The following is a 24951-nucleotide window of genomic DNA, read 5'->3' as shown; positions in this document are numbered from 1 at the left end:
TTTGAGCCTCCAGATTGCTGACTACCTTAAAAATGACACAGAAACCAGACCAGCTTCTGTCATTGTCCATCACTCACCTGATCATGAATAAACTTAGAAATATTTCTGTCTACTGGGATTTCACAGAGAAGCTGCACAATGCTGGCCTCCACTTTCCAGGCTGCTGCTGTGTGTGGGGGAAGTGGCACAGACACATGTCCAAGAGTGTCACCAGCCTGATGCTCTGGGATTGGATCAGCATCAGGCCCTGAAGCTTTCCTTTCCCTGCATATTCTCATGGCTGCTGATACAGACAACTTTGTAGAGCATTAATGTATTCCCATTGAAATTTTAGCTCAGGGCCATATTTTATTATGCAGCACTGGTGTAATGTCAGCTTGCTGCCTCCTTGCCAAGCACAAATCTTCTGCTTTGCAAAACCAGTGGTGAAGGCAGTCACGTGAATAGGGAAATTCTGCCCCCAGTAACTGCAATGGTAAATTACATCTTGTCTCTCTAATGTGAGTATTACTTAATGAAAAGATTTGCATTTAGGCTCTGCTGGTCTTACTGTAAAGCTTGAGCATGTGGCCCTAAACCCAGCAATTACAGACCTTTCTGTACTCTTAGCACCCTGAGATACTGTACAAGGGGAATGAACAGAATTCTCTCCATGGCTTTTGTGCTGATCCACTGAAATCTGCAGGAAGATTTCCTTCACACCCCAAGACTTTGGAGCTGGCACATAATGTCAGATTTCAGAAGGTTAATAGCAGGGGACTATAAAAAGGGAAGAGAATGCAATATGCTGAAAGCAAAATTCACATCATACAAAGTTGCAGTCTTAAATACCACCTGTCTTGCCAGGAGTGCTCTTTCTTTGGGGATATTTGGCTGAATAACTGGCAGCTACTGTGAAAGAATCTGTCCCCCAGCTGATGTAAATTTTGGGTTTCTGGGGCCAAGTCCTGTGTAGTTACACCTGGCTATAGTCAAGGTAATTGCACATTACCAAGTTATTCAGTTATCCTCAGTAGATTTTTTTCCCCATTATTGCAGCCCATTTTTGTTCTCAAGCAGAATATTTCTTTAGCCTAGTTCTGGTATTGTTCTGGAGAAAACACAAGAAAAAAAAAAAGCAAAATGGGACAATGGTAATGCAAAAGCCTTATTTATCCAACCCTCTCCATTATGACTGCTGAGAGTAGGTACAGCTTGTTATATTTTTTCGCATTAGCATGCAAGGTTATTAAATTGCTACATTAGCCTAATAAAAACTAGTGTTAATGCAATAGAAAAGAGAAGTCCCACTTTACTGCATTAATCAACACAAGGGGAGCTGTAATACACTGAGCCAGTTTGGCAGGGAACACTAAGTCTGGAAAAGCAACTAACAATACAATGTGATTACAGTAGATTAAAAATTACAAATGACAACTCATAGCCCTAATGAAGTTTGAGAAGACTGCCAGAGGTTGGATAAGGAACATTTTCTTTTTGACATTTCTGCAACATTTACAGGCTACATCCTACCACCATGTGTGTCCACACTGGAGTATTTTATGTACAGGATGCTGTAAGAGTGGTCCAGTGAATGGGATCTGTAATGCTACAAGGTAAAGCATAAAACTACATGAGATACTTGTGTTTTGCTTCTAGCAGCTCAGAATCAGGTTTTGATCTATTAATGTACTGAAAAATGAAGTTCCATATATCAGAACTCTACTAAGAGAAAAGAAGATTAAAATATTTCTAACTTTTTAAAGTGTTAATGACTAGAAAACAATTTTCTGTCAAAGGACTGGAGAAGAATAAAAGCTGAGACATAAATATACATCAATTATTATTTTGCTTAATTTTTGAGGGTTGGAAAGAATTGAGTTTTATTATTTATTTCACTCCTAGATGGCATGGCAATTAAATTGTGTACTCCAACATCACTAAGCAAACTGCAGGCCAGACCAACCCCACCTACTTGAAGGAGAAGCATATTCAGGAGTAGATTTGCATGGAGGTCCCCATCCTCTCATGTTGTATGCTGAGACACGGACATAATATCTCTGGCCCTGCAAATGGAAACAACTGAAGTCAAAACTATCACTGGATTCAAAACCTTGGCTGTAACAACTGCAAAGCAGTGCCTCGCAAAGATTTTTTTCCAGCTTAAATAGTTTTAATAATTTAAATGCACCATGATCAATTGAAACATGCTACAAAGATTTGAGGACAAGGTTTGAGACCCAATTCTGTTTGGTGTAAAATAGATATACAAAGACAAATAATGAAAATGAGAATGACTGCCATCAACATGTGCATTTCTGGAAGAAGGGGAAGAGAAAGAGTGTTTATTTCAGGTATTGGTGATCAGAGTCAGGTCTAGATTTCTCAAGAGCCTTTGCTCTGCACTGATTATCCCATGATCCAGAAAACAGCAGCTTTTGCTTCAGTCTTTCCCAATTTCTCCTGAGAATGATGACTCAAAACTGGTTCTATTCCTTTGTGACTTTTGGGTTATGGCTACTAGACATACTGTGCTCAATCACTGGAACATGTTGCTACAAGAAAGGCTCTGCAGTGATTTCCAAGGGTGGTGGTGCAAATTCTCTTTGTATCACTGTGGGGACCAGACCATGAAGGTCTAAATGAGTCGTCTGGAACTCACCGTCCTGAGACCTGTGATGAAGCACCTCAAAGAGTGAAGATTATCCATAATTATCTCACCAGCCAAAGGAGAAAAGTCTTCTGAAGAGCTCCATTCCACTAGAAACAAATAGCAGGAGAAAATCAAGTCAGGTACCAGTCCAAGCAAAGAAGCCAAAGACCTTAAATCACTCACAGGTTAAGTTTTCTCCTAGCAGTTTCCCAGTCCATGTGGGTACTAAAAGTCATGTTCAATAGTAATGTATAGCAAATACACAGTGATTAAATTATATCTCTGTGTATGGGAGATAAACCCAAAATATTGTTCAAAAGCTTTTCAGGCAAGAATGCTTAAAAACAGACTGCAGTACAAATTACTTTGAGTTACCATTGTGCTCATTTAAGCAGTTTCTTTTTAAAGACAGAGAAGCAGTGGAAAAGAGAAGGTGAAGGAATTGGACCTGTTAATGCCATTTGGCATTTATACATCCTAACCAACAAAAACCATTGGATTTGCAATGACTTGCATTGGATTTTCCCAGGTGGGCATGGGCAGAGAGTCCTTTTGGCTCCTCAGGCCCACAGACTTCCCTTGGCTAATTGGGATAGAAATATTCTCCTTGGACCAGACACTCACTGGAGCCTCCTGGTTGGTTTCAGAGGTTCTGGCTCTCCTGGCCAGGCCTGCTGCTGCTCTGGGCACTGCAATTACAGAGCTCCACCAGGACCTGGTAAGCTGAATCCACCTTCAGAGGGATTTGGGCTGACAGACCCCTCCCATCTTTCCTTCAGCCCAAATTGTCATGGACACCTTCACCAAAGTGCTCCTGTCACTCCGGTTCCTGCTGAGCTCAGGGTTATGCAATCAGCAGTAGTGCTGTCCATACTCTTCCTCAGTACTTGAAAAACTTACTCTGCACATAAAATAGTATTGAGCAGACCAAGAAATACTACTGGATGATTTTGAAAAAAGAATACGTGCAAGTGAGGAACAGATGGCTGCAGGCAGGAAACCAGCCTTTTTTCTTAAATTATTCCTTATTAATGAGAGGTGCCATCCTGGTTATTCCTGGAGTCATACCTCTGGGATTTAGTGACCTGTACCTTCAGATTCAAACTTCCAGGAAAACCTATCAAAATCATAGTGAAATTAATCTCTTGAAATATTCTACGGTAGAAACTGGGAAATCTCATGAATTTCCTGGATTTACACCAAAGAATTCAATATAAAGCTTTTCTTTATTTCCTAAAATCTATTCACAAAATAGTTTTTAGACATTTTATTTGTATATTCATTAGTACTGGAGTTGATAATTTAGAATAGATCAGAGGATATAGGTATTCTAATTTCAACATGTGGAATTTTCATCTTCTGGCAGGGTCAGACCAGTATTTTCACGTTAAAAGAAAATGGCTTCAGAGAATTTCTTGTTCAGCATATATAACATTTAACTGCCAACACATTTTTCTGAAACAGCCAAGTATCAATAGCACAACTCATTTTTCCCTTCTCCCCTAATCGCTCCTTTTCTATGATTGCACTTTGTTTCTATGATTGCACAGCATGCTCTGCAACATTTTTGTGTTTGCTGCAATGAAAAGAAGATTGGTTTTTTATATTCTCATTGAATTTTTTCACTGTGTATTTTTCTAGTTTTCCACGGGTTTTAAATACCTAATTACTGCCACCTTTAGTGGAAGCTATCTCTGCACATTAGTAGGAAAATGTAGAGACTGTTGCAGTACCGTATTGTAGGGTTTTGTTGACAGTTTAATTATAGGAATACTTAAAAGCAACATTGAACTTGATGGCCTGTCAGAGTTTCCATTGTAAACCGTGATTTTCAAGGTTTCTAACTCCACTCGTATTAAATTGCTGCAGACACTGTACACATGCTGCAGACATGTTTTCTGTTTTCCAGAAGGAGAAACCAGAAGGAAAAACCCTGCTCAAGCTGCTGAATGCATTGTCAACAGGCTTGCAGCCACTTCAGACTCCCTTTTTCTTTTCAAGGATTCATGTCAAGCAAGACAGTGTCACTCAGGACAGCTCCTGCCTGCAAATCCTGCCTTCATTGGAATCCCCAGGCGTGCCCCAGGGTCCTGCTCCAAGAGAGGGGCAGTGCTTGGGCCACACTTTGGGCAGCACAAAGCAGAAGCCAAGGATGAGAGAAGTAGCTCTAAGCAGCTTTTGATCCTCCCAAATTTTTAACTGTTCCATGGACTGGAGGCTCCCCAGTCATAACCTGGTACTTTGAGAGGCATATTTAAATTTGGGTAGCTTACACAAACAAACTGCAGCCCTGTCCTTGATGTGGGTCCCCTTCTACTTGCATTTGGCATTTAGAGGAGTGCTCCCAACATTTAGAGATGCTGGCATACTGTCTGAAGAGGATTTAATGCCTTAATCTGAGCAGGATTGCAATCCTAGCTGTCTGCAAGCCTGGGACCAGCAGGAACACCACAGTTCTGGTGTTGTGACTAGCAACAGCATGGCAGCTTGTTTTCAGAAATAACCAAAGGCTGCTCAGTTCAGGGAGAGACACTGAGTTTCCAAGGAGAGAATGGGCTGACATGATCCTCACAGCCATGTCAGGAGCAGCAGGGAAGTTCGAGAGGTTCTGTGATAGTAAATCACAGGGCTGTGCTGCTGCCCCAGCTGGTGTCAGTGAGGCCCTGAGTGATGCTGGGTGCCACTGGGATGTCCCAGCCCCTCGAGGGATAGCAGCTGCCTTGGGAGGGTGTCCCAGAGTCCCAGGGCTTGTCCTGCCATCAGCTGCACCCTGGATGCCCCATGGTCCCCCCACCATCCCATCCCATCCTTCACTGGCTGCCAGCTGAGGCTCAGCTGTGCCTCTCCTTATGCAGCCAGCAATGCCAGCATTTTGCTTTCTTTTTAGCTTAGCCAGTGGTGGCTGAGCCCCATGGAACTGAAACACAGGAATATGATATTTGCCTGTGGATCAGGTTATGGTTATCATGGTTGAGAACCCTCCTTTTAAAAGGTATTTACCTAACAAGATGGTGTATCCAAAGTTGCTCAAAACTTAATTTTCAAATATATTTATTTTGAAACCTCACTTTTGGAAAAAAACCCCGTTCCCCAGTTTCAATAAAAATTTCCATAACTGAAAAATAAATATTTTTTCAACAGCTGTGTTGGAATAGTGCCTTCTTTTTCCCCTCATTTCAAAGTATATCTGTCATAAAGAAACTCATAACAAGTTTTGGAATTTTCTTGCTTACTTATAATTTTAACAATCTTTTTTCCTCCCGTGATTTTACTGACTCAAGTGAGAAGATTACATGATACAGCTTTAAAGAAATGCAAATCAATGGAAATAATTTATCACTTAGGTTTATATCTCCTGCTCCGCATTGCCAGTTTTTAGCTCTCTACTGTAATGGTCATCTAAAAATAATACAGAATATTCTGCTATACTGATTCATTGGGCTAGAAACCTCCCAGGAGGACATGGATACCAGTTTTCCTATTTTATAGAAGTAAAAATGAAGTAAAGAGGGGTAGAGAACCTGTTTCAGTCAACAGGCCCCAAAACAAGGGCAAAATCCATGTATCAGGCCAGTGTTGCTCCCACTGCCTGGCCTTGTGGGATGTCTGCAGCTGTTCCTGGTACCAATACAAAGCCACTCACTCATGGTCTTACCCTGGTGAAGCATCTGGACCTAAAAATTATCTAATTTTGCATGAGCAACCCATCATGAAGATTTAGCTAAATCTTTGCCTCCTTTGTGAGAGGGAGAGTGCTAAGAGAGAGCAAACAGAAATTACCAACCATTTGTGTCACGCTGAAGTCCTTGGGACTTTAAGAGGGAACAAAAGGCAGCCTCACCTCAGCATGTAAATGCTGAATTATAAACATGCTCAAGTATAGAAAGCTGAGGATGAAGAGGGTCCTTTATAAGAGCCCAGGAACAGGAGCTGGTCTTGTAGACTGCACCAACTGTGCTGTAAAGGACCTGAAAGCTGTTGGGTGAATTAAGGATGGAGCATGTTCCAGTCCTGTTCTGAACACCCCAAAGGGCTGCTTTGTTGTGAACGCTGAATGTCTTTGCTGTTGCGGCTTTCCATCTGACACTTCATGTTATGTCAGAGCAGGGCTTTTTTGTGTGTTTAATATATTGGTGACTATGTGTTTTAATGAAGGTGCCCTGTATTCCAGAGCTAGCAAATGCACGATGTGTTGCTGCGGTCGCCAAGATAAGTAGTAATTTTTAAATAAACAGCAGTATAAACAGTTACATAAAACTCATGTAAATTGCTGGCACATAATTTTAGACTGGCTTAAGTTATGTAACTTACTTGTGGCCAAGTTTTTTTTTTCCTGTTTTTTTTTTTTTAAATACTCAATTCACGCACTTTAAAATAAAGGGAGAGGTTTATTTTCACCTGTTTCTTTTCCACTCACAATCCTTCTGTTATACTGAGCATGCCTTTAACAGCTTCTCAGAGAGACAGAGAGGCAGATAAAGGGCAAAGGGAAGACATAAAACACCTCCTGACCCTATTGTAGATTCATTCAGGAAAGCACCTTCTCCTGAGTCAAGTAAATAGCCTGAGCCACAGTAGAATTTATTTCTTGTCTTGAAATTTGTTTTTCCTTGCACTTATATTATTGAATTGCTGAGTAGATTAATTAGATTGAAGGACAGGAGTTCTGTTGCTGCTTGTTGGGGTCTGCAGAGTAGTGCATGGAGCTGGAATTCTGGATTTTATTCCTGCCTTTGCCACTGACTTGCTGAGTGACCTTGGGCAGTCATTCTGTCCCTCAAGCTTCTAAGAAAGGCTTGAACAGCAAAGGTTCTGTCTCCTTCCCCTCCTCCCATGTCCAGGGCCTGGGCTGATGGTGGTCTCATCTTGTGTTTCCAAGGGCCTCCAAACAAATAATTGTGTTATTTATTAGCTTCCTTTGAAATAGAAAACATAACAGAAAGCACCACCAGAAACCACGCCATCTTTTTCTGCTTGCTGATCTTTAAAAAATTTTAATGATTTACTCTCATAAAGTCTTAGCAGATGGATTTAAGGGCATTAAACTCTGCCATTCATATGAAAAAAATCAGGATGAAAGACCCTAAACAAATATTTATCACACAAGTGAAGAGACCTGAACATTAGTGAAAAGCAGGAGTCTGTTGGTGTAGAGACCAGCTTTGATAGAGAACACTGTTTGCAGTATTTGGTCAGCTCCTCCTTGCTGTTTTCAACTGTTGTCTCCAGCCTGATTTAGGAAAGGAACCCCATTTTTTCAGATTTATCTCAGGCTGTGTTCATGCCTCTCTCATGTTTGGAAATCCTCCAAGAAGTGATAAGAGAAAGACAAGCCATACCAGCTGTAGGGACTACTGACAGCATAATGCTTCCATTAGGAAAAAACAAATGTTTGGCACGGAGCAGTTTGTGCAAACACAGAAGTTAAAACACATTCATGGCCTGGGACTTGGATTTCTAGGTACAGCTCAAATTAAAACCTGTGCTCCAAACTTCTCTAAATACTGGTGTTCATTATTTTGGATCTTATCTATCATTTCAGTTATTTCTGTAAACTTAAGCAAGGCTTGTTGTACTGGGCTAGTACAAAGAGAAGCATCAGTAAAGCTGAAGAGGAATGAAAAAAGATGCAACAAACAGCTCTGTGCCCACCTGAGGCAAACAGAGCACTGCTGTGGTGTGGTAGGAAAGAGCTGGAGGGGGATTTAAGGGCCTCTCAGCAGAACAAGACAGAGCAGTGCAAGACAGTACCAAAAAAAGCATATCTAGACTATTCCTAGAGAGCACATCTTCATTTGGAACTTCCACGGCTATAAATCTTCACATTATTTATTTCAGATATTTTTTCTTTTAATAATCAAATACTTTATTTGCAGTAAATCTTCTTCCCAACAGCTCTGGGCTCCTTTGCGTTTTACGCCTGCTAATAATAACCAATGATGTTAAATAACCTTTCTTGTGGCCCTGTTTCTGGATGTTCCTTTGACCCAGGCCAGAATACTCTATTTTATGTCTTGACATTTATGGGAACCATTATGACAGCAGGCTGGGTGCCAAAGACACATCTTTGCTTGATCATGGTTTCATGACTAGTTCATCTTAAAGCAAATCTGCATTATATAAATGATTTATAAGATACTATTTTTACTGAATTTTAATAAAATTCTCACCAAGAGAATATAAAAAGAAAATTGATCTTTTTTCTCAAGTATTTGATTAGCGTTTTCTAAATCCCAGCAATTCTCTATCTGTTTGCAATAAGGCCAGCTATCCCAGTACAAGAAGGAAATTTTTTCCTCTCTTAGTGAAATGACATTTCTTACTAACATTTTATAAATAACTAAGAAAATGTGCCATGTGGGTGCACATGCAGCCTTCCAATGTGGGCCAGTGGTTAGAAAGCCACAATGGATTATAATAACAGCCAAGATTTGTTTCTCAGCCCTGAAATTACAAACATACCCCACTGTGGCCGTGGAAGGAAAAGTGGGAGAGAACATGTGTTAGAACTGTGAGAGGGGATTGAAGAATAAATGGGGTTCTTATGCAGAGGCTTCACATGCTAGAAAAGCTTGGCTGGGATTGTGCAAGCTTCCCCTGGCAGTGGGAGCGTTGCTCTGCTGTGCTCTGAGCGTCGGCACAACGCGCACGGGCAGGCTCAGCTTCGGCCCAAAACACAGCATTGAAATAGAATTAATAATCAGCAGCTGGGAAAATGCACACAAAAAAGTAATCTATCACAAGGTAGGAGGCAAAGCAGAGCACTGCACAGTGTGGGGAACAAAGGAAGTACTCAGAGGGTAATTCAAGGAATCTGTTTAATGGGACTCCACTCCTTGTTCTCTAGTTCCTCTGTGATACTCCACTCCTTGTTCTCTAGTTCCTCTGTGATATGTAGGGGGACTTTGCTGCATAGATGTTGATTAAACATATTTAAGGCTTTTATTTCTCTATAAAATATGCCCTGCAGTAACTTAAAGAGCTTTCACCTTCCCTAGCGGTGCAGACAGGTGTGGCAGGCAAACCATCCTTGATTTGGGGAGATTTTACTTAATTTAATTTATTGAAAATTAACCAAAATTTCTAATAATTCATTCAAAGTAGAAGAAAGTAAATATAATTAGAAAAACATCTAAGTGAATACCTTCCCATCATCTTTCCTAGACTGAATTTAATATGCTTGTCCTCCTGCTCTCCTATGGTCAGCTTCCCTTCTCTCTGCTGTGACTTTCACTCATGGCTGGGTTTTCCATCACACTGAGACATGGCCAGGCCAGCTGTGAGCATCACATGGCTTCTCCTGACCTCCTCCCACTCCTTCAGTTGCCCCTGGCTACTGGAAACTGCCATCCATGCCCATCACTGTGCTCAGGAGTGAGCCCAGTGGGTGCTCAGGTGTGAACTGGGTTAAGAAGGAGCTCATGGGGGAGCCAGCTGGGTGCTCATTAGTAAATTAACTGGGTGCTTGTGCACAAACCGATGGGGTGTTCATGCCTGAACTAACTGGGCACTCATGCAGCAGGAAACCCTGCAGTTTATGCTCAATACACGAGGTAGGAGCTTCCAGCAGATCCCAAGACCTGGTTCCAAATTTACAGACAGGCATCAGTTCTGGGGGTCAGATCTGATTACTAGAACAGGATCAGGGAAGGCAAATAAGATCCAGACCTTTGATGCTTGTCAATGGTCCAAGAAAGTCCATGATGGGCCAGAGAAGACTTAAGATGAAGCTGTGAGCAGGGAAACTTTGCCATAAATCCTTTGAAGACATTCTGCTTTTGTTTAAGTCTTCAGAAATTCTTTATTCCCAAATCCATTAATCAAAATATCTGCTAAATCATTGATCTCCTTCAAGACAGAAGCTGAAGGTCTTGAGTCCCAGTCCTGCCACTGACTACAAGGAATTCACCTCTTCTGTGCCATACCTATGAAATGGGAGCTGTAACAGCCACATACAAACAATTAAAAAAACCCCAAAACTCAGTAGTTTTGGTAAGTCAAAGCAAATGTAAAAGGCAAAGCACTGTCTAAAATTCAACATCATGATAGGAGCCTTTTTCCTCAGAAATGAAGGCAGACAAAAGTAGAGACTGTATGTCTGGGTTTTCTCATAGCTATTCATCCTGAGCTGCTGTTCAAGATCCTTATAAAACAAAAAGCAGGAGGAAAGAATGATTCAGCTGAGTAAATGGTGTTTGATTAGCTACATTAGTTAATTACACCATCGCTTAATATGTGATTCATGTTCAAAGGTGATTTTAAATACATAACAAACTTAAATAATAGAAGGTCTTAAATTTTATGTAAAGTCCAGCACATACTACAGACATTGACAGGAGCTAGAAATAGAAAGGTTTGTTTTAACTTTTATACATTTCTGTACTGGCTAGGCATAAAAATAGAAGTCAAATTGCACAGTCCTGTTAGCTACCAAAATGTAACGTGCAAATAAAGTGCCCGGGAGACCTAATAAAATGCCATAAATGAACTACTGTAAAAAATATCAGACCACACCTATTCAGCAGGATAAATTCAAATGTCTTACAAAGAAATGTATTCTCTTTTCTTTTTATGGAGCAAGAACTGTTTTGAAAAAAGAGAGAATGAATTTCAAAATACACAAAGAAACTTTGAATAATAAGTGGAAAGGGTTCAAGACCAAGTGCAGAATGCGGCTCAATTCCGCTATGGACTGGACCAGAATCAAGCAGTGACACAGCATCTACTTTAGCGAGACAGAGGTATTATTATTAAAGCACTTTGTTTTCATAAGACTCGCTTCCACAAGCATTCATTTCCATAACCAGGGTTCTTCTAGAAGTCAAAGAAAGCACAGGCTTGCTGCTTTCCACTCTGACACTGCTGTGGGAGCAGATAGTTGCCACCAAAGTGGAGAAAGATATATGTAATTATGGATATAGAGATATAGCAATATATCTGTATATTTAGGTCTTTGAGGATCACTGCAGGGAGCCTGCTATGGAACAAATCCAAACTTGGTCAAATGTGGAAGGCCAACTTTTGATAAACATATCAAACACATAATTAAAAAATGTGGTATCTGCTGTTTGTATGTGTTCATGGGGACAAGCAGAAGCCCACACAAAATGATGAGATTATTTGGTTGTGAAAGGATGACCCCCAGGAATAAAACATGCAGAATCATACAAAATTTATTGATCACTCCTGTAAAGTCTTGGAGGTTTTTCACACTGAAATCTTTAATGTAAATTTTCCATTGACTTGGTGAGAAGCCAGCTGAGAATCCCAGATCCAGGTTTCTTAGGAGCTCCAGGGCAGCTCTCACACAGGCCCAGGCTCCTCATTCCTGAGCACAGGCGCTGACCCTGAGTGCAAAGGCAGCTCCCCCATCCCTTGCTGAGACTCCCAGTGACAACAGTAAATTGTACTGCTCTGTTCTGGACTGGCATTGACCCTTTTCATGCAGCCCTGTGACAGCAACATCCTGGGGCTGCTGCATATCAAGCCAGGACTGAAACACTGACTCAAAGACAATTATTCTCATTCAAAAAATAAATCTGAAATAGATCACAAAATGCTTTGGAAGAAAGGAGGCAGGGAACGACCTCTTCTCAAAACTTAAGCAAAACATGACTCCTTCTTTCTTGATCTAAGCCAACCTGTTTTGTTTTGTTTTGTGTTTTAAAGAGCTACACTGACTGAAAATAAAAATCTTCTCTCCATCCAAAAGAAATCCTGGAAGGCAGCTGGGAAGTTCTAACAAACATGAAATACTCTGCTAAAAGACCAAACTAAACAAAAAGGTAACAAGGGCTAAAGTGGCCCAGACAGCTCAGTATCACTATCTGGAAAATAACTTGGCATTCACAGCTACAACCAAACAGAGAAGATTAGCTTTGTTTGCTACATCAAACATGTCTTTCTTCCTTTCTCTTCAAACATAAATAGTTCCAGGCTCTAAAATAAATTAGCTCAACTTGGGTTATACAAGCTGTTTCATTTTTTTTTCTTCAAAAGGGAATATAGATGTTTGTTTAAAAATTGTAAATAAAATATAAACAGAGATTTTTCATTGCATGGTGATTCTTTCCAGTAGGTAGTGATCAACACTGTGTCCATTTTCCTTCCTTATCCTATACTTTGGTATCACAGCATTATTATGACTACTTCTCATGGGAAATGGATGAAAAAAAAATCATGCAGTAAGAAGAGGTTTATCTGTACTTATTCACTGTAAAAGTAAAATAATTATCAGGTTTAAAATCCACAGAAAACAAATGCGACAAAATTACTTAACATTACTTTTACTTTTTTTTCTTTGAAAAATCCTTCTTTCTTTATGTGTATGTGCTATGTGGAATATGCAAACCCAAAAAAGCTGGTTAGTGAAAGACAACGTTTCTTAAAGCCCAGCAAGCCCTTGCTGCTGTCTCTGGTGGGTGTTCCTGGGAGCTGAGTGCTGTCTGAGCGCTGATGGTGCTGCTGTGGGGTGGTTTTAGGAGATGGTTGCAGTGCTGCAGCTCTGGGATAACAAAACATCCTGCAGTACCAGTGTGCTGGTGTAAACAGAAAGCTCTCCCTGGCTTCAAACTGTGGCAAGATGTTTTGTATGTTAACTGGAACGTTTTGATTGTGTTTTCAAAGATGTAAAACTAAAGCAGGTCCTAAGTACTTCCATGGTGGGATGTGAAGTTTGGCTCTAGGGCACAATTAGCCAAGGGCCGGATTTTTTTCCCCTCAGTATTACAGTGATGCTTCACATCCTTCCTAAAACTGGCTGGGGTGAGGTGTCTCTGGCTTGGAGTCTTTCTTAGCATGGAGTAGATTATTACTTTTATTATTGATTTATGCCATGGCTGTCTGCTTCCAGCCTCAAAACACTTTACTAAGTTACAATATACTTAGGAATCATTTCACGTCAGCCACCACCACGCTGCAGCCTTCTCCAGAGGGAAACTGAAGGGAGCCATTAGGATGGTGCCTGCAACATTAAACAACAATCCAGGAGAGGAAGTAAAGAATACTCTGGCTCCTTAAAGCAATGGCTGAACAGAATGCAGTCACTGAGCTGCCATCCAGCTGGGACACCAAAGTCAATACCCATTCGCCGTGTGTGGTTAAAATTAAATCTCCTAATGAAGTGAGATGGTTTTAGTGGTTAGAGAGTGAGTGCAAAGTATTATTCTCCTCTATGATTATTTGTAAGTTATACAGCTAACAAGGGAAAAGATCACACACAGGAAAACAGCAGACAGTTAGATAATGTTCCAAGCCCAGTTTCTAAAAAACATTTGGGCAAATAAAGCTTTGGGGAAAAAAAAAAAAAAAGAAAAAAGAAAGAAGAAAAGGAAAAAGAAAGATGACACAGGATAAATTGAATTGGCAGTTTTTCACTGTTTTTAGGGAACTAAACTAAGCCAAACAGAATTGATGTCAGTTTTTATTCCCTACAGTTCGGGTCCAGAGAAAAGAACATTATTAGTTTCTGTTAATGAGCAGGTATTCCCTAAACACTGGTGCAAATGCTCCTGAATTTTAATTTGCTTAGAAAAAGAAATGGTAAAGTATTGAGTGAAAATCCCCACATTAATAGCTTCTTTTTTGTTGTTGTTTTTTTTTGGTTTTTTTTGTTCCTGAATTAGCAAAATGCTTCGGTGGTTTTCTGGACGGGAGGTTTATATATCTGACTAAAAAGATCCTCACACTTTGTTATCAAGCTCTCCTTTCAGGGCTAGTAATTGTTAGCTGGTTCTAATCATTCTTGCAAGTGATCATTTGAAAGGTTCATTTTATGACCCCTCAAAGTAGCACAAAGAATCTCACTCCATAATGTAATAAACAATTCTACAACCAGTGCTTAATTAATTCCTGAAAGTCACCAAAAGGAGCTATTAATGATCTTTCTTTTTATCTAACCATAAATATACAAGTCTCCTGGGACAAAGGATTTAAAAAGAATATTCTGGCAAGACTAACTGTCAACTTGATAAAGCATAAAATGAGTGAGGGTAATTCAAAATACAGGGCAGTGCTACCTGGTCTGATCAGAAAGTTAGGTCAGGTTGGATTAAATTTCTCTGAATGCTGTGTTTATCAAAAACAGGACACCACTGACATGGTACAAACCAGACTCAACCCAAACATATACCCAAGAGAAAAGTACTGCAACCTTCACAAAATTATTTTTAAAAATTAGCTCTGTTTGGGAATGTGATTTTCTGGGAAAATACCAAGAATCATTATAATTAGAGGGTGGACAATGTTTCAGGATTATTTAAAATACAACTATTATGAAGAACAGTCTGATATTTTCTAGAGAACTTTGGTGTTTTAGGAGCCCAGGTATTGTTTTCACAAGTAAATCAGGCAGTGGGAAGCTCTTAAATGAAATTTAGTTTCCTGGCAACACAACCCATTGCTGAAAATTAGATTTAGGCTTCTAAAGGGCTTTGATGTTTTTGAAAATCACACTTCCTGCAGCACTGCACAGCTGACTAGGTGTAATACATTAATTTGCCTTCTACTGAGGCTATCAGGGCATTATCACTTTGATGCCCTCAGTAGTGTCTGGGAGGCTGGGTTTTGGTGGTTTTTTTTTTCATAGAATGCAAAAAATTATTTTGCTGGGCCTAGCCAGTGATGAGTGGAATCTGTGACCAGAAGCAGGAGGAGGAAGGAAAGAGACAATGTACCTTTTCCAAAATAAACTCCTGTAGTGCTTTGGGAGCTTGTGCTGGTGCCAGTGGAGCCTGTGCGCTGCCTGTCCCACCTTTGGAAACACTCCCTGAGCTGCTGGACCCTTGAGGGATGGGATCTTTCTGAATTTCTCCTCTTGAAACCATCCCTGGGACACCCCCATGGAAACACGAAACACTCCCCACCACACAGCCAGGACAGTGCTGCCTGTGAGAATGGGAACTTTGGGTTTAGGCACCTCTGAACGGAGTTTTCAATGATTAACACAAAGAAACAAACACAGCAGGAAGCGTGAAGGGAGAAACTGGGGGAAATAACTAAGGGGACTTTGAGGCTCCCACTCCCTGACTCCCCTGGGCAGGGCCAAGGAGGCTGCAGATCCCTTGACCTGTGGGAGGATTCCTGCTCCCACTGCAAGCTGGAGGCTGTGGATTGCGGTGCTGAACACTGAAGAACTTACTGTTCCAAAGATTGTAGAAAACCTGAAAGTTCCTTTAAACAGGAAATTTAAAAAGTTCTAATTTTTGTTCTAATCTTCAATAGAACTTGCTTTTTTTCTTAATGTTGGAATTTCCTGTGGAACGGAAATTCTGTTTTAAAACCATCTCTATTCAACAGGGCTATTCAGATGGAAGCATTTTCTTATTCATTCCACTTTGCAACTAACTGGTGCCACCCCAAATGTATCACTCTTCCAAGAATGATGTGGCAGCCCTGGAATAGCTAATTAATTGGGCTGTATGATGCCTGTGCCAGAAGTTTCAGCTTCCAGAGGCATTCCTTTAAGGAATGGTGGTGTGGGTTTGGCTTTTACAAGGATACACATGGTTTCAGGAGCCCACAGGCACCAAAAGTTAGTTTGTGTTTTGTAACTGCTCATCTCAACCCAGTCATTGAGCTGATGTCTTAACCACAGTGAGTCAAGCAAACTTCTTCAAAGCACTCATGGAGAAAGCTTTTGGTTAATTTATTTTTCTTTTTTTTTTAATAAAAATTTTGTCCTTGGGTAATCTTTCAAGAAAATTCCACTTCTATGTCTGTTTACTGGGAATATAATTCCATTTAAACACTACTTGCATCATAATATAACCTCTTGCATATAGATACCTTTGCCACTTAGCCCTCAAATTTTTGTACATTGTTAAGGGGAATGAGAGATGTCAAAATCCAGTACCTTTATACTTGGTCACCACAGCTGAGTTGACACTGAGGGGTTCTTGGAAGGTGACAGTGAGTGATGTGCTGCTCGTTACCATGAGACAGACATTGGTTGGCGCCTCGGGGGCTCCTGGGAGAGAAGAGAAAACATCAGCTCTTCAGCACAACAAATCCTATTCAAACAATGTTCCTGAGTCTTCAAAGAACCCACTGAAAATCACCCTGCAATTGTGAGCTTTGGGTTGTAGGTGTTTGTGTTTTCTGCCTTTTGAGCATTTTAATTAGTGACCCTACTAACAATATCCTGCAGACACCATTTGTTTCTATCATGGTTTTTGGCTCCTTTTTGGTTAAAAATATCTTCCTGCATATATGTAACCCAATAAAACAGATCCATGCTAATTATGTCAATGAAAAGCCCCTATAAATCTCTTGGGGTGGATAAGGGGAGAGGGAAAGGACAAAACCACAAAGAGCTAATGAAACCTTGATGGTTTCACTAACAAACTCAAATTTATCAAAAACCAGAAAACATGTTAATGTTATTGGGATTCAAAAATTGCAAATTCCACAACTGTTTTGGTGTAATAGTTCCAAAATACAGTTGTCAATTGGGGTCTAACATTTTTGTTTAAAAAAAGGAAAGGGAAAAAAAAAGCTTAATTTGCAGAATATCAATAGACTCAATTCATAAATCAAACACAAAAATGTCATGACTTACTGCTGGGATTGTTTTAAAATGTCAGTATATTAACTTTCACTATTTCTGTATTTCCTGTATTTAGTATTAAGAAAAGGAGCACTATATCTGTCTTGAAGAAATAACCTTAACATACAATAAATTTGCAAAAATTATTTGTGAGTACATTTATATAAAGATGGTTTTAAAAATGTTAATGACAATGATTGTATTTCATCACAGGATACAGCTAAAAGATCCACATGTCTAGAAACAATTCAGGCCTGTTTACTCCTTCATTTGGGCCCAAATTCCATTCAATTTGGATACAGACTCACTTGTACAACTGTTTAAAGTGACTCAATTTGTGACTGTGGTGATGAAATGGATACCAAAATTAAGATTAGTGCTTACCAAAATTAAGGTTAAATTTTCACAATATTTGTGTGCCAAATGAAATTTCACTGCTTGATCAAATATTTAGAACAATCCCATTCCAAAATAGTAAGTTCTTTTGAAAAATAATCAAATTACAACAGAGAAAAGGCCAACATCTCCATCCCTCTTCCTGCCTATTCATATGTTGTTTTATAGCATCCTGTTTTAAATTCTGAACATGTTAAATGAGATCCAGGAGAAAATATGAAAAGAGATAAGCAGGGCAGAATCATTGCATCCTGAATGAAGAGTTGGTATGTTGGATGTTGTATTAATTTTATGCAACATCAGGAGCCATGTGCTTGTTTCTCTCAGATATTTGGTCCTTTTGTTGTTCTAACAGTGATTTCCTTCTCCCTCTTGGAAAGGCCATTTCACCTTTGTGCCTCAGTTTCCCCATCCCAACCTCCTCCAGCTCCCACTCACAGCAGTGCTGTGAGGATCATCATCTTTGGAGAGGGTTCTCAGCTGCAGATTCCTGCCTGGAATTTTGGTGTTTCCCTTTACTTGATGTCATTTTTGCCTTTTTTCATTTTGTATGTTCCCTGTATTCTCCACACCTATATTTGGAGCTCTGTAGCCTGTTGTATTAGTAGCTAGTTTGCCCAGTGCTTTTCCATAGCCTTTCCTCAAGCAGAAAGAAAAAACAAATTCCAGAGCTCTGAGCCCTGGGAGGTGCAGGGTCCCAGTGCTGTCTTGGTTCTTCCTGGGAACCAAGGCTGAGAACAACTCCTTGAGATCCATTTCATGGACAGAGCACAGCCAGTGCCAAGGGGGGAACTCCAGAGAAGGGGCTTAACCTGGGGGGGGGGGAATTGCATCACCACTCATCCTCCTAATTGGTGCTTTTTATCCATTATGCTAATTTCCTAAAACCTATAAAAATGTACTCATCCCTGTAGGGGTGGACTTTTGTGGACATCTTTCTATAACTGCCCCTGAAGGCCTTCAAATAAAGGTCCTTTATTTTTATTACGTCCTTACTAAAATTACCTCTAGTTTCATTTCCAAGTTGAGAAAAAGGCAACATACTCACGGGCATGCTCGTAGCCGGCCTTCATGCGCTGGTAGAGCCTGGCCCTCCACTCCCAGCCCTTGAGCTGCTTCTCCCGCTCGGCGCTGTCTGTGCCCAGCCCTTCGCTCGCTGCCTGTGCCGATAGCTCCGTCACTCTCTGCTGGGCCTCCTGCACCAGCGTGCTCAGGTGCACAGACCTGCTCTCCACGGTCACAACTGACAGGAAAAGAGGGAAATAGGAAGTGCTTGGCAAAATGTTGGCCGTGCTCAGAACACATCTTAGGTTACAATGTAAGATGTACTCAAAAGTGTGTATTCCATCACCATCTTCATAAGCTGTTAAAACCAGGCGGGGCAGAGTTCCTTATTTCCTTCATGACTCATCCCTGGTAACTCTGAGGGATCCCTTCTGTTCATGGGCCATTGAGTGTCCCTGCATGGCTGATAAAATTACATCATCCCCTTGGGAGATGCTCCGCCCAGGGGGAGGAACCAAGCATTCCTACCTGGATATGATCTGAGGTTTGGAACACCCCAGCAGCCTTTTCTCCACTGGATTCTCAGAGGACAAGGCCTCCAAAACCACCACTGGACCTCCAGAGGAAAATTGAGCCCTTCTACAGGATCACCACTTCAACAGAACCACATTTGTCGCTCCAGGAGAATTGCAGCCACCATTTAATCTGACTGCTACCTGCACCCTGAACAACAGGATGTCAGGTTGTATTCTGACAGTGTTTCTGTATTATTGTATTTATTTTGATTTTCCTTAAAGATCAGGCCACTTAAATGTCATTAGCAACATGAATTAATTTGCCAAATTTTTTCCTCAGGTATTTCTGCTATGCTTAGAATTGTCTTAATTAGACTGAAATTGCATATCTGTTGTAAATCAAATATGAAAACCAAGCTAAAATAATAACCTTGCTCTCTAACCTCTGCTTCGGTACAATATTGCAAACTTACATTTAAAAAAAGGAGATTGTACTGATTACAAAAACAATATATAAACTTCACCAAACAAGAATGATAGGCAAAATTAAGAATTTTTTGTGCCTAAGATCCATGGCTGGTAGAGAATTGATCTCTTTCCACAGTTTTGTCCAGAGAATTTAATTAGTCCTTTGATAGGCAGTGAGCAGCTTGCCATATGGAGATTTTTTCCTCCCATGCTCAGAATAATATTAATTTGATGTTTAGCTGTTCAGATTTTCTGTGTGAAGTATTGTGGGCTACATCAAGGTGAAAATTAAGATCACATAGGTTACAAGCTAGAATAGGTTTGATTTTAGCCCAAGTTCCCAAACAAGCCCCTTGATTGTACAGCGAAATGTGGTGAATCAAGTCCTATTTTCAGAGTTGCTCTCAGCTTAAAATTGTTCAATCTGCAGTTTAGAAAGCAGGACTTGTAAAGATGTTCATTTTGAAAATAAATGCAGGTATTGATTTGGTTTTTAATATGCAGGAAAGACTGCACTGGAGAAGGAATTCTGAAATCACAGAAAATCACTTTTGTGTTTGGTGTTTTTGCAGAAGAGCTCTGAGATAGCATTAATTTAAAGGGCCTCTTTTTTCTATAATCAGTGCCCTGGCACATGTGGCTTCTCTTAGCAATAGTGAGGAATTGCTAAGTAGAGACAGGCAGGCTCTTGGTTGCCCCAAGTCTTTCACAGGAACAGCAGGAGTCTCACACAGACTGAACCCATCATTCACTTGCCCAAGTCAGGAGCAGCAGACATTTCTGAAAACATCAAACTGTACCATATAAAGCACCAAGACTCTCATAGGTTTTTGACACCAAAACACGACAGGAGCAAATATGTATGTGGATCTGAACGCATTATTTCTAAACTGGGATTGTATGGGACAAATTAGATTGGAAAGGAACTTTTCTAGACCAATTCTCTTCAAAACAGGCTCAGCCAAGAGGTCATGCTGAGTTACTGCAGATATTATCCAGTCTGGTCTTGAAAACTTCCCAGGATGGATGGAGATTGTTCCACTGCTTCATTGTCCTTATAGTGAAAAAGGTGTTTGTTTTATCCAGCCTGAACCTCTCATTTTAACTTTTGTCTCTGTCTCTCATAACAGGATGACAGCCAGAGTTTAGCAGAGTCTAAGAATAACCCTACTGATGTGAAAAGTGGCCTGGGATCTTTACAGCCACGGGAGAGCAAAGAATTACTCAACACCTCTGACATCCAAAGAGTTGTTTTTGAAGAATGTTTGTCTCTCAGACTTTGCTTTCAGAAGCTGGCTTGAAGCCAGCCTTCTTAAGTTTGATCATTCTTCATATGGACATCAGGGACATATGGCCAGGCTCCCTGGAACCTGCTGGTATCCTCAGAACTGTTGTTTACTGGGAGGCCAGAGGTGATAGGGTTTCCTGGATCCATGCCCACAATAAACATGCAACACATCTGATAGCACAACAGGACTGAGGAAGGAGATTTTATGTGCCAAAGCTTCAGGTGGTTGAGCATTGGCATTGGTTCAAGTTCTCACTAAGGATCTGGCTCTATCTGTTTAATCAAGGCTCAGATCCACATTTGTTGAGCCTCTGATGTCCAATCAGCCAGTGGGAATTTTAATCTTATTTTTATTTGGGTTCACATGAACAAGCCAAACCTTGAGTATATGATAAGTGATAGTAACTGAAAAGATAACACTTTGTCTTCTCCCCAACTAAATAAATATTTTAAACGCTCTACTCTCTGATCTTAGTTACTTTGTTTATAAAAGATGTTGGGTTCCTGTTGAGATTTATATAATCTGAGTTCCATGTGGAGATGAAGATCATAGTTTTACTTTCTATTGCTTTATCTGCTGCTGTTCCAGGCAGAAATCCAGGTGATACAGATGGAAACTATCTGTCCTCCAGATTCTCTTTTCTACAGAGTTAGGTTAGAGGCTATAATGAAATTTCAGCTGAATCACTACAGCTAATATATACAGTGAAAGAACAGAGGTTTTCTATGAAGGAAGCTTTTTGTTTGCACTTGGAATGAGGAATTCTTCCATTTCACCTTTTCCCAGCTCTGTGCATCTGTCTTGTACACTTCTAATCACATTAAGAGATGCTGTGTCCAGTCCCAAAACTGGATGAGACAGGATTTTACCCTCCCATTCAGCCTGCAGAAGTCTTGCTCAATTGCCCACCACAGAGGAATGAAAATGCTCCTGCTGGGTGCTGGATCATGTTCCTGCAGCCCTGAGATGATACAAACAGGATTTAATTTGAACAGGGTTGGTTGAGTACGAAAAACAAAGCAGAAAATCTGGACAAAATAGAAGGTGACTGCCATCAGTTCCACAAGAGTGAAGCCATGCACAAAGATGCTCTGAACCTTTGTTCTGAGGGCTGAAAATAAGTTTTTGCATTTCACTCTCAAACAGCCACTGCAAACCCTTCAGGTAAGAAATCCAAACAAAATGATCGTTTGCTTTTTACTGGGAATGTTTCATCCATTATTTTAATCAGAAAAACTAAAAATCAAGATAAGTGAAGTGGAAATTTGGTGGGTATATTTTGAAATGGAAATGAGGTGGTTATATATTCATATTCTCTGTGTTCATAGGCATGTTTGCATTAATTACAGGAAATGAATACTAATTTATGATTGCCCCTGCTCGCCATCAGACTGCATTTATTTACAGATGAGGTCAATGAAAAATTAGTTTAGTCTTTTTTACTGCTGTTTAGAACACTCAAGACTGTGTTTTCCTCTAGATTTGTCATGGTTAATGAATGTTGCTTCAGCAGTCAATCATGTACTCTAAATGCTGTCACACTTTTTTTTAAAGCCTCAGTCATGAACCATGACAGAAAAATAAACAAATAAATATAAAACTAAAAAACTCTTTTCACTGAGCAGCTACACTATGCAAAAATCTCCAGGGAAGGTTAAAGGAGGCCAGAATAAATGATAATATAAGTGCTGTGGATATAGAAAAGCAATAAAGGTGTACCAACACTGAGGGTCTGGCAAAAAAACTCAACATGCACATGCACACACACTCTCCAGTGAAAAAACTGGCAATGTTAGTAGCCTCAAGGTGCAATTTCCTGGAGCACTGAGATTGACATGCCAGCACTAAATGTTGTTAATTTAACTAACTTCAAATTAATGGCAGAGTCTGCAGTGACCGAACCCCTCAAACACAGTCTCATTATAGCCTTGCTGGGAATGTCCTAAATATAGGCATTGACAGTTTAAAACAAATTCTCTTACATCGGGGTATTTTTAGACCCACATAAGGCGTCAGAGTTTGTGTCATGGTATATGGTTGATTAATTGGGTTGGTAAGTCACCCTCCAACCCACAAACTGGGCATAAAAAGCCCCATGAAGGAATACAAAGAAGTTTTATAACTACAATATGTAGTTATAAGCAATATTGGTATTCCAGTAAAGTGAGAAGGTCTGTTTTGTGTACAGGTCTTCTCTGGTTCTGTAGAACTTTGAAATTCTCATTTAAGTGGGATTTTAGGCCATTTGAAGACCAGTAGTGAGGGGTCTGTGGAGAATGGAAGTGATAGATTTCAATATAACCAGTCTCCTGAAGGCAGCATAGCCAAAATCAAAAGGATAATAAAAATAAAGCAAAGTCTAGACAACCCATCATCCTTTCACTTTTGATGACAAACTCTGCATTTCAGACCACAATCTTTGAATCACTGAGTTCCTGTTGCCATATTTTTAAAGATTTTTTTCTCAAGGTTGCTATTAACCCAGCTGCCCCAGTGTTAATCACATTAGAAGCTCAACATGATTGATTAGTTGCTGTATCTGAGAGAGAGAGAAAACAAATCTACTGAGCACGTATTCAACGAGCAGATATTGCTGCAAATATCCTCCAGCACTCTTGTTATAATCATTTTTATGATAAAACCAGGCAATTTTTTTGTGTGGTGTAATTGATTTTCACTAACATCAGAACTGATCTCATACAAGCAATTATCTAAGTCAGTTTGTGTTCTTTACTTACAGTGTGGGCTTTCCTTTGCCCCAACGTGCAGAAGGGTCCTGGCAATGGGCACGTTGTTGGTCAGGATGGCAATATCCAAAGGAGTGAGTCCCTCGCTGTTTGGTGTGTTCAGGTCCAGCTCCTCCAGGGTGTATTGATAAAGAAGAATCTGAACAGCATCCAGGTCCTGCTGCTCTACAGCCTCAAACATAGCTTCATTGCACTGGAAGTTCTGTGTTTCAATAAAGACAGAAATTCAGTAGAACTTTTCATATGTTAGTGCTTTAAAAATAGAGAAAATTTGTGTTTTGTGAGTTTGCTCCTGAAAATAAAATATTGCGCCTCCAGCCCCAACTTAGGCTCAGCTTGAGGCAAGGCAAATGTTTGCAGCAGAACTGAGCTTGGTCTACCCCTGGAGTGCTTGAAATTGCTTCAGGTCTGTGGGAAAATTCAAGTGACATTCAAGCCCATATGAAACAAACACATTTTGATTTAGACATCTGTCCTGTAATCAAACTGTATGAGCAACATTATGTTTGCAGTGTGAAACTGGATGACACACTACAATTTTGGCAGAGCCTTGGACTACTGAGTTTTTCCAACTAAAAATTTCAAGTAGAAAACTACAATCAGATGATGAAAATCCAGATCAAACAAGCAGTTCTGCAGAAAAACCTTCCCAGTTCCAGTGTGACCCAGTGTGTTCATTCTACCACCTTAGTTATTTCTAGGTGCTTGTATTATTGCCTTTAAGTTGTAACTAGAGAAAACTTTGAAATTTGTAGGCCTTATAAGCAGATGTAGAAATGGGACTGAAAAACTGGATTGTCCAGTGTGCATGTCTGAGCAGCAGAGAGCACAAGCAGCCAAACATGAGAACTTCCACAGCACCAACTCTCAGGCAGGGAGAACCACTGAACCTTTTCCTTAGCAATGTCAAGGAGATAAAGGAATGGCACAATACAAAGGCCCCTGTTGTTTCCTAATTGAGCTGGGGAGAAGCAGGTGCAGGAGAGTAGCAGGGCCTGCAGGTTTCTTTTATGAGAACATCCTTCTGGAGCCTGCAGTAATGACAAGTTATTTGCCAAGATTCTTTAAATTCTCTCCCAGTGTCCCATTGCCATAATTACCTGATAGAGTTTTTCCCTCTTTGGAATGAATTAGCAGGAGCAAGAGGCCCAGCAAGGCAAGGAGGGCTCAGAGCACAGATTCAGATACACAGTGTAAACCCCAAAACCACGGAGAAAATCCTCATCACAGAATGCACTCTTTATTCCATTGAACTGAAACCATCTTCTACTGTGATTGGAAGTTAACACTTCAACCACACTAAAACTTCATTTTCTTTTTAAAATATCAGTTTATCAATAGTTTTATTGGGCAT

At 40.3% G+C, this 24951-nt stretch overlaps 1 protein-coding gene across 1 annotated transcript in view; it reads right to left on the bottom strand.

Moving 5' to 3' along the window:
- ANKFN1 (ankyrin repeat and fibronectin type III domain containing 1) overlaps positions 1 to 24951 on the bottom strand; it is a 108174-nt gene that overhangs the window by 35878 nt on the left and 47345 nt on the right. Inside the window, exons 4-8 of the mRNA XM_064728574.1 lie at positions 23589 to 23799; positions 18622 to 18816; positions 16485 to 16598; positions 2642 to 2739; positions 1955 to 2045 (exon numbers count right to left, since the gene is read on the bottom strand). Of these exons, the coding sequence (XP_064584644.1) occupies positions 1955 to 2045; positions 2642 to 2739; positions 16485 to 16598; positions 18622 to 18816; positions 23589 to 23799 (709 nt within the window). The remainder of the gene's footprint in view (positions 1 to 1954; positions 2046 to 2641; positions 2740 to 16484; positions 16599 to 18621; positions 18817 to 23588; positions 23800 to 24951) is intronic.

Source organism: Zonotrichia leucophrys, chromosome 18 (assembly GCF_028769735.1).
Source record: "Zonotrichia leucophrys gambelii isolate GWCS_2022_RI chromosome 18, RI_Zleu_2.0, whole genome shotgun sequence".
In the NCBI taxonomy this organism is placed as follows: Eukaryota; Metazoa; Chordata; class Aves; order Passeriformes; family Passerellidae; genus Zonotrichia; species Zonotrichia leucophrys.
This window is presented reverse-complemented; position numbering and strand designations above follow the sequence as displayed.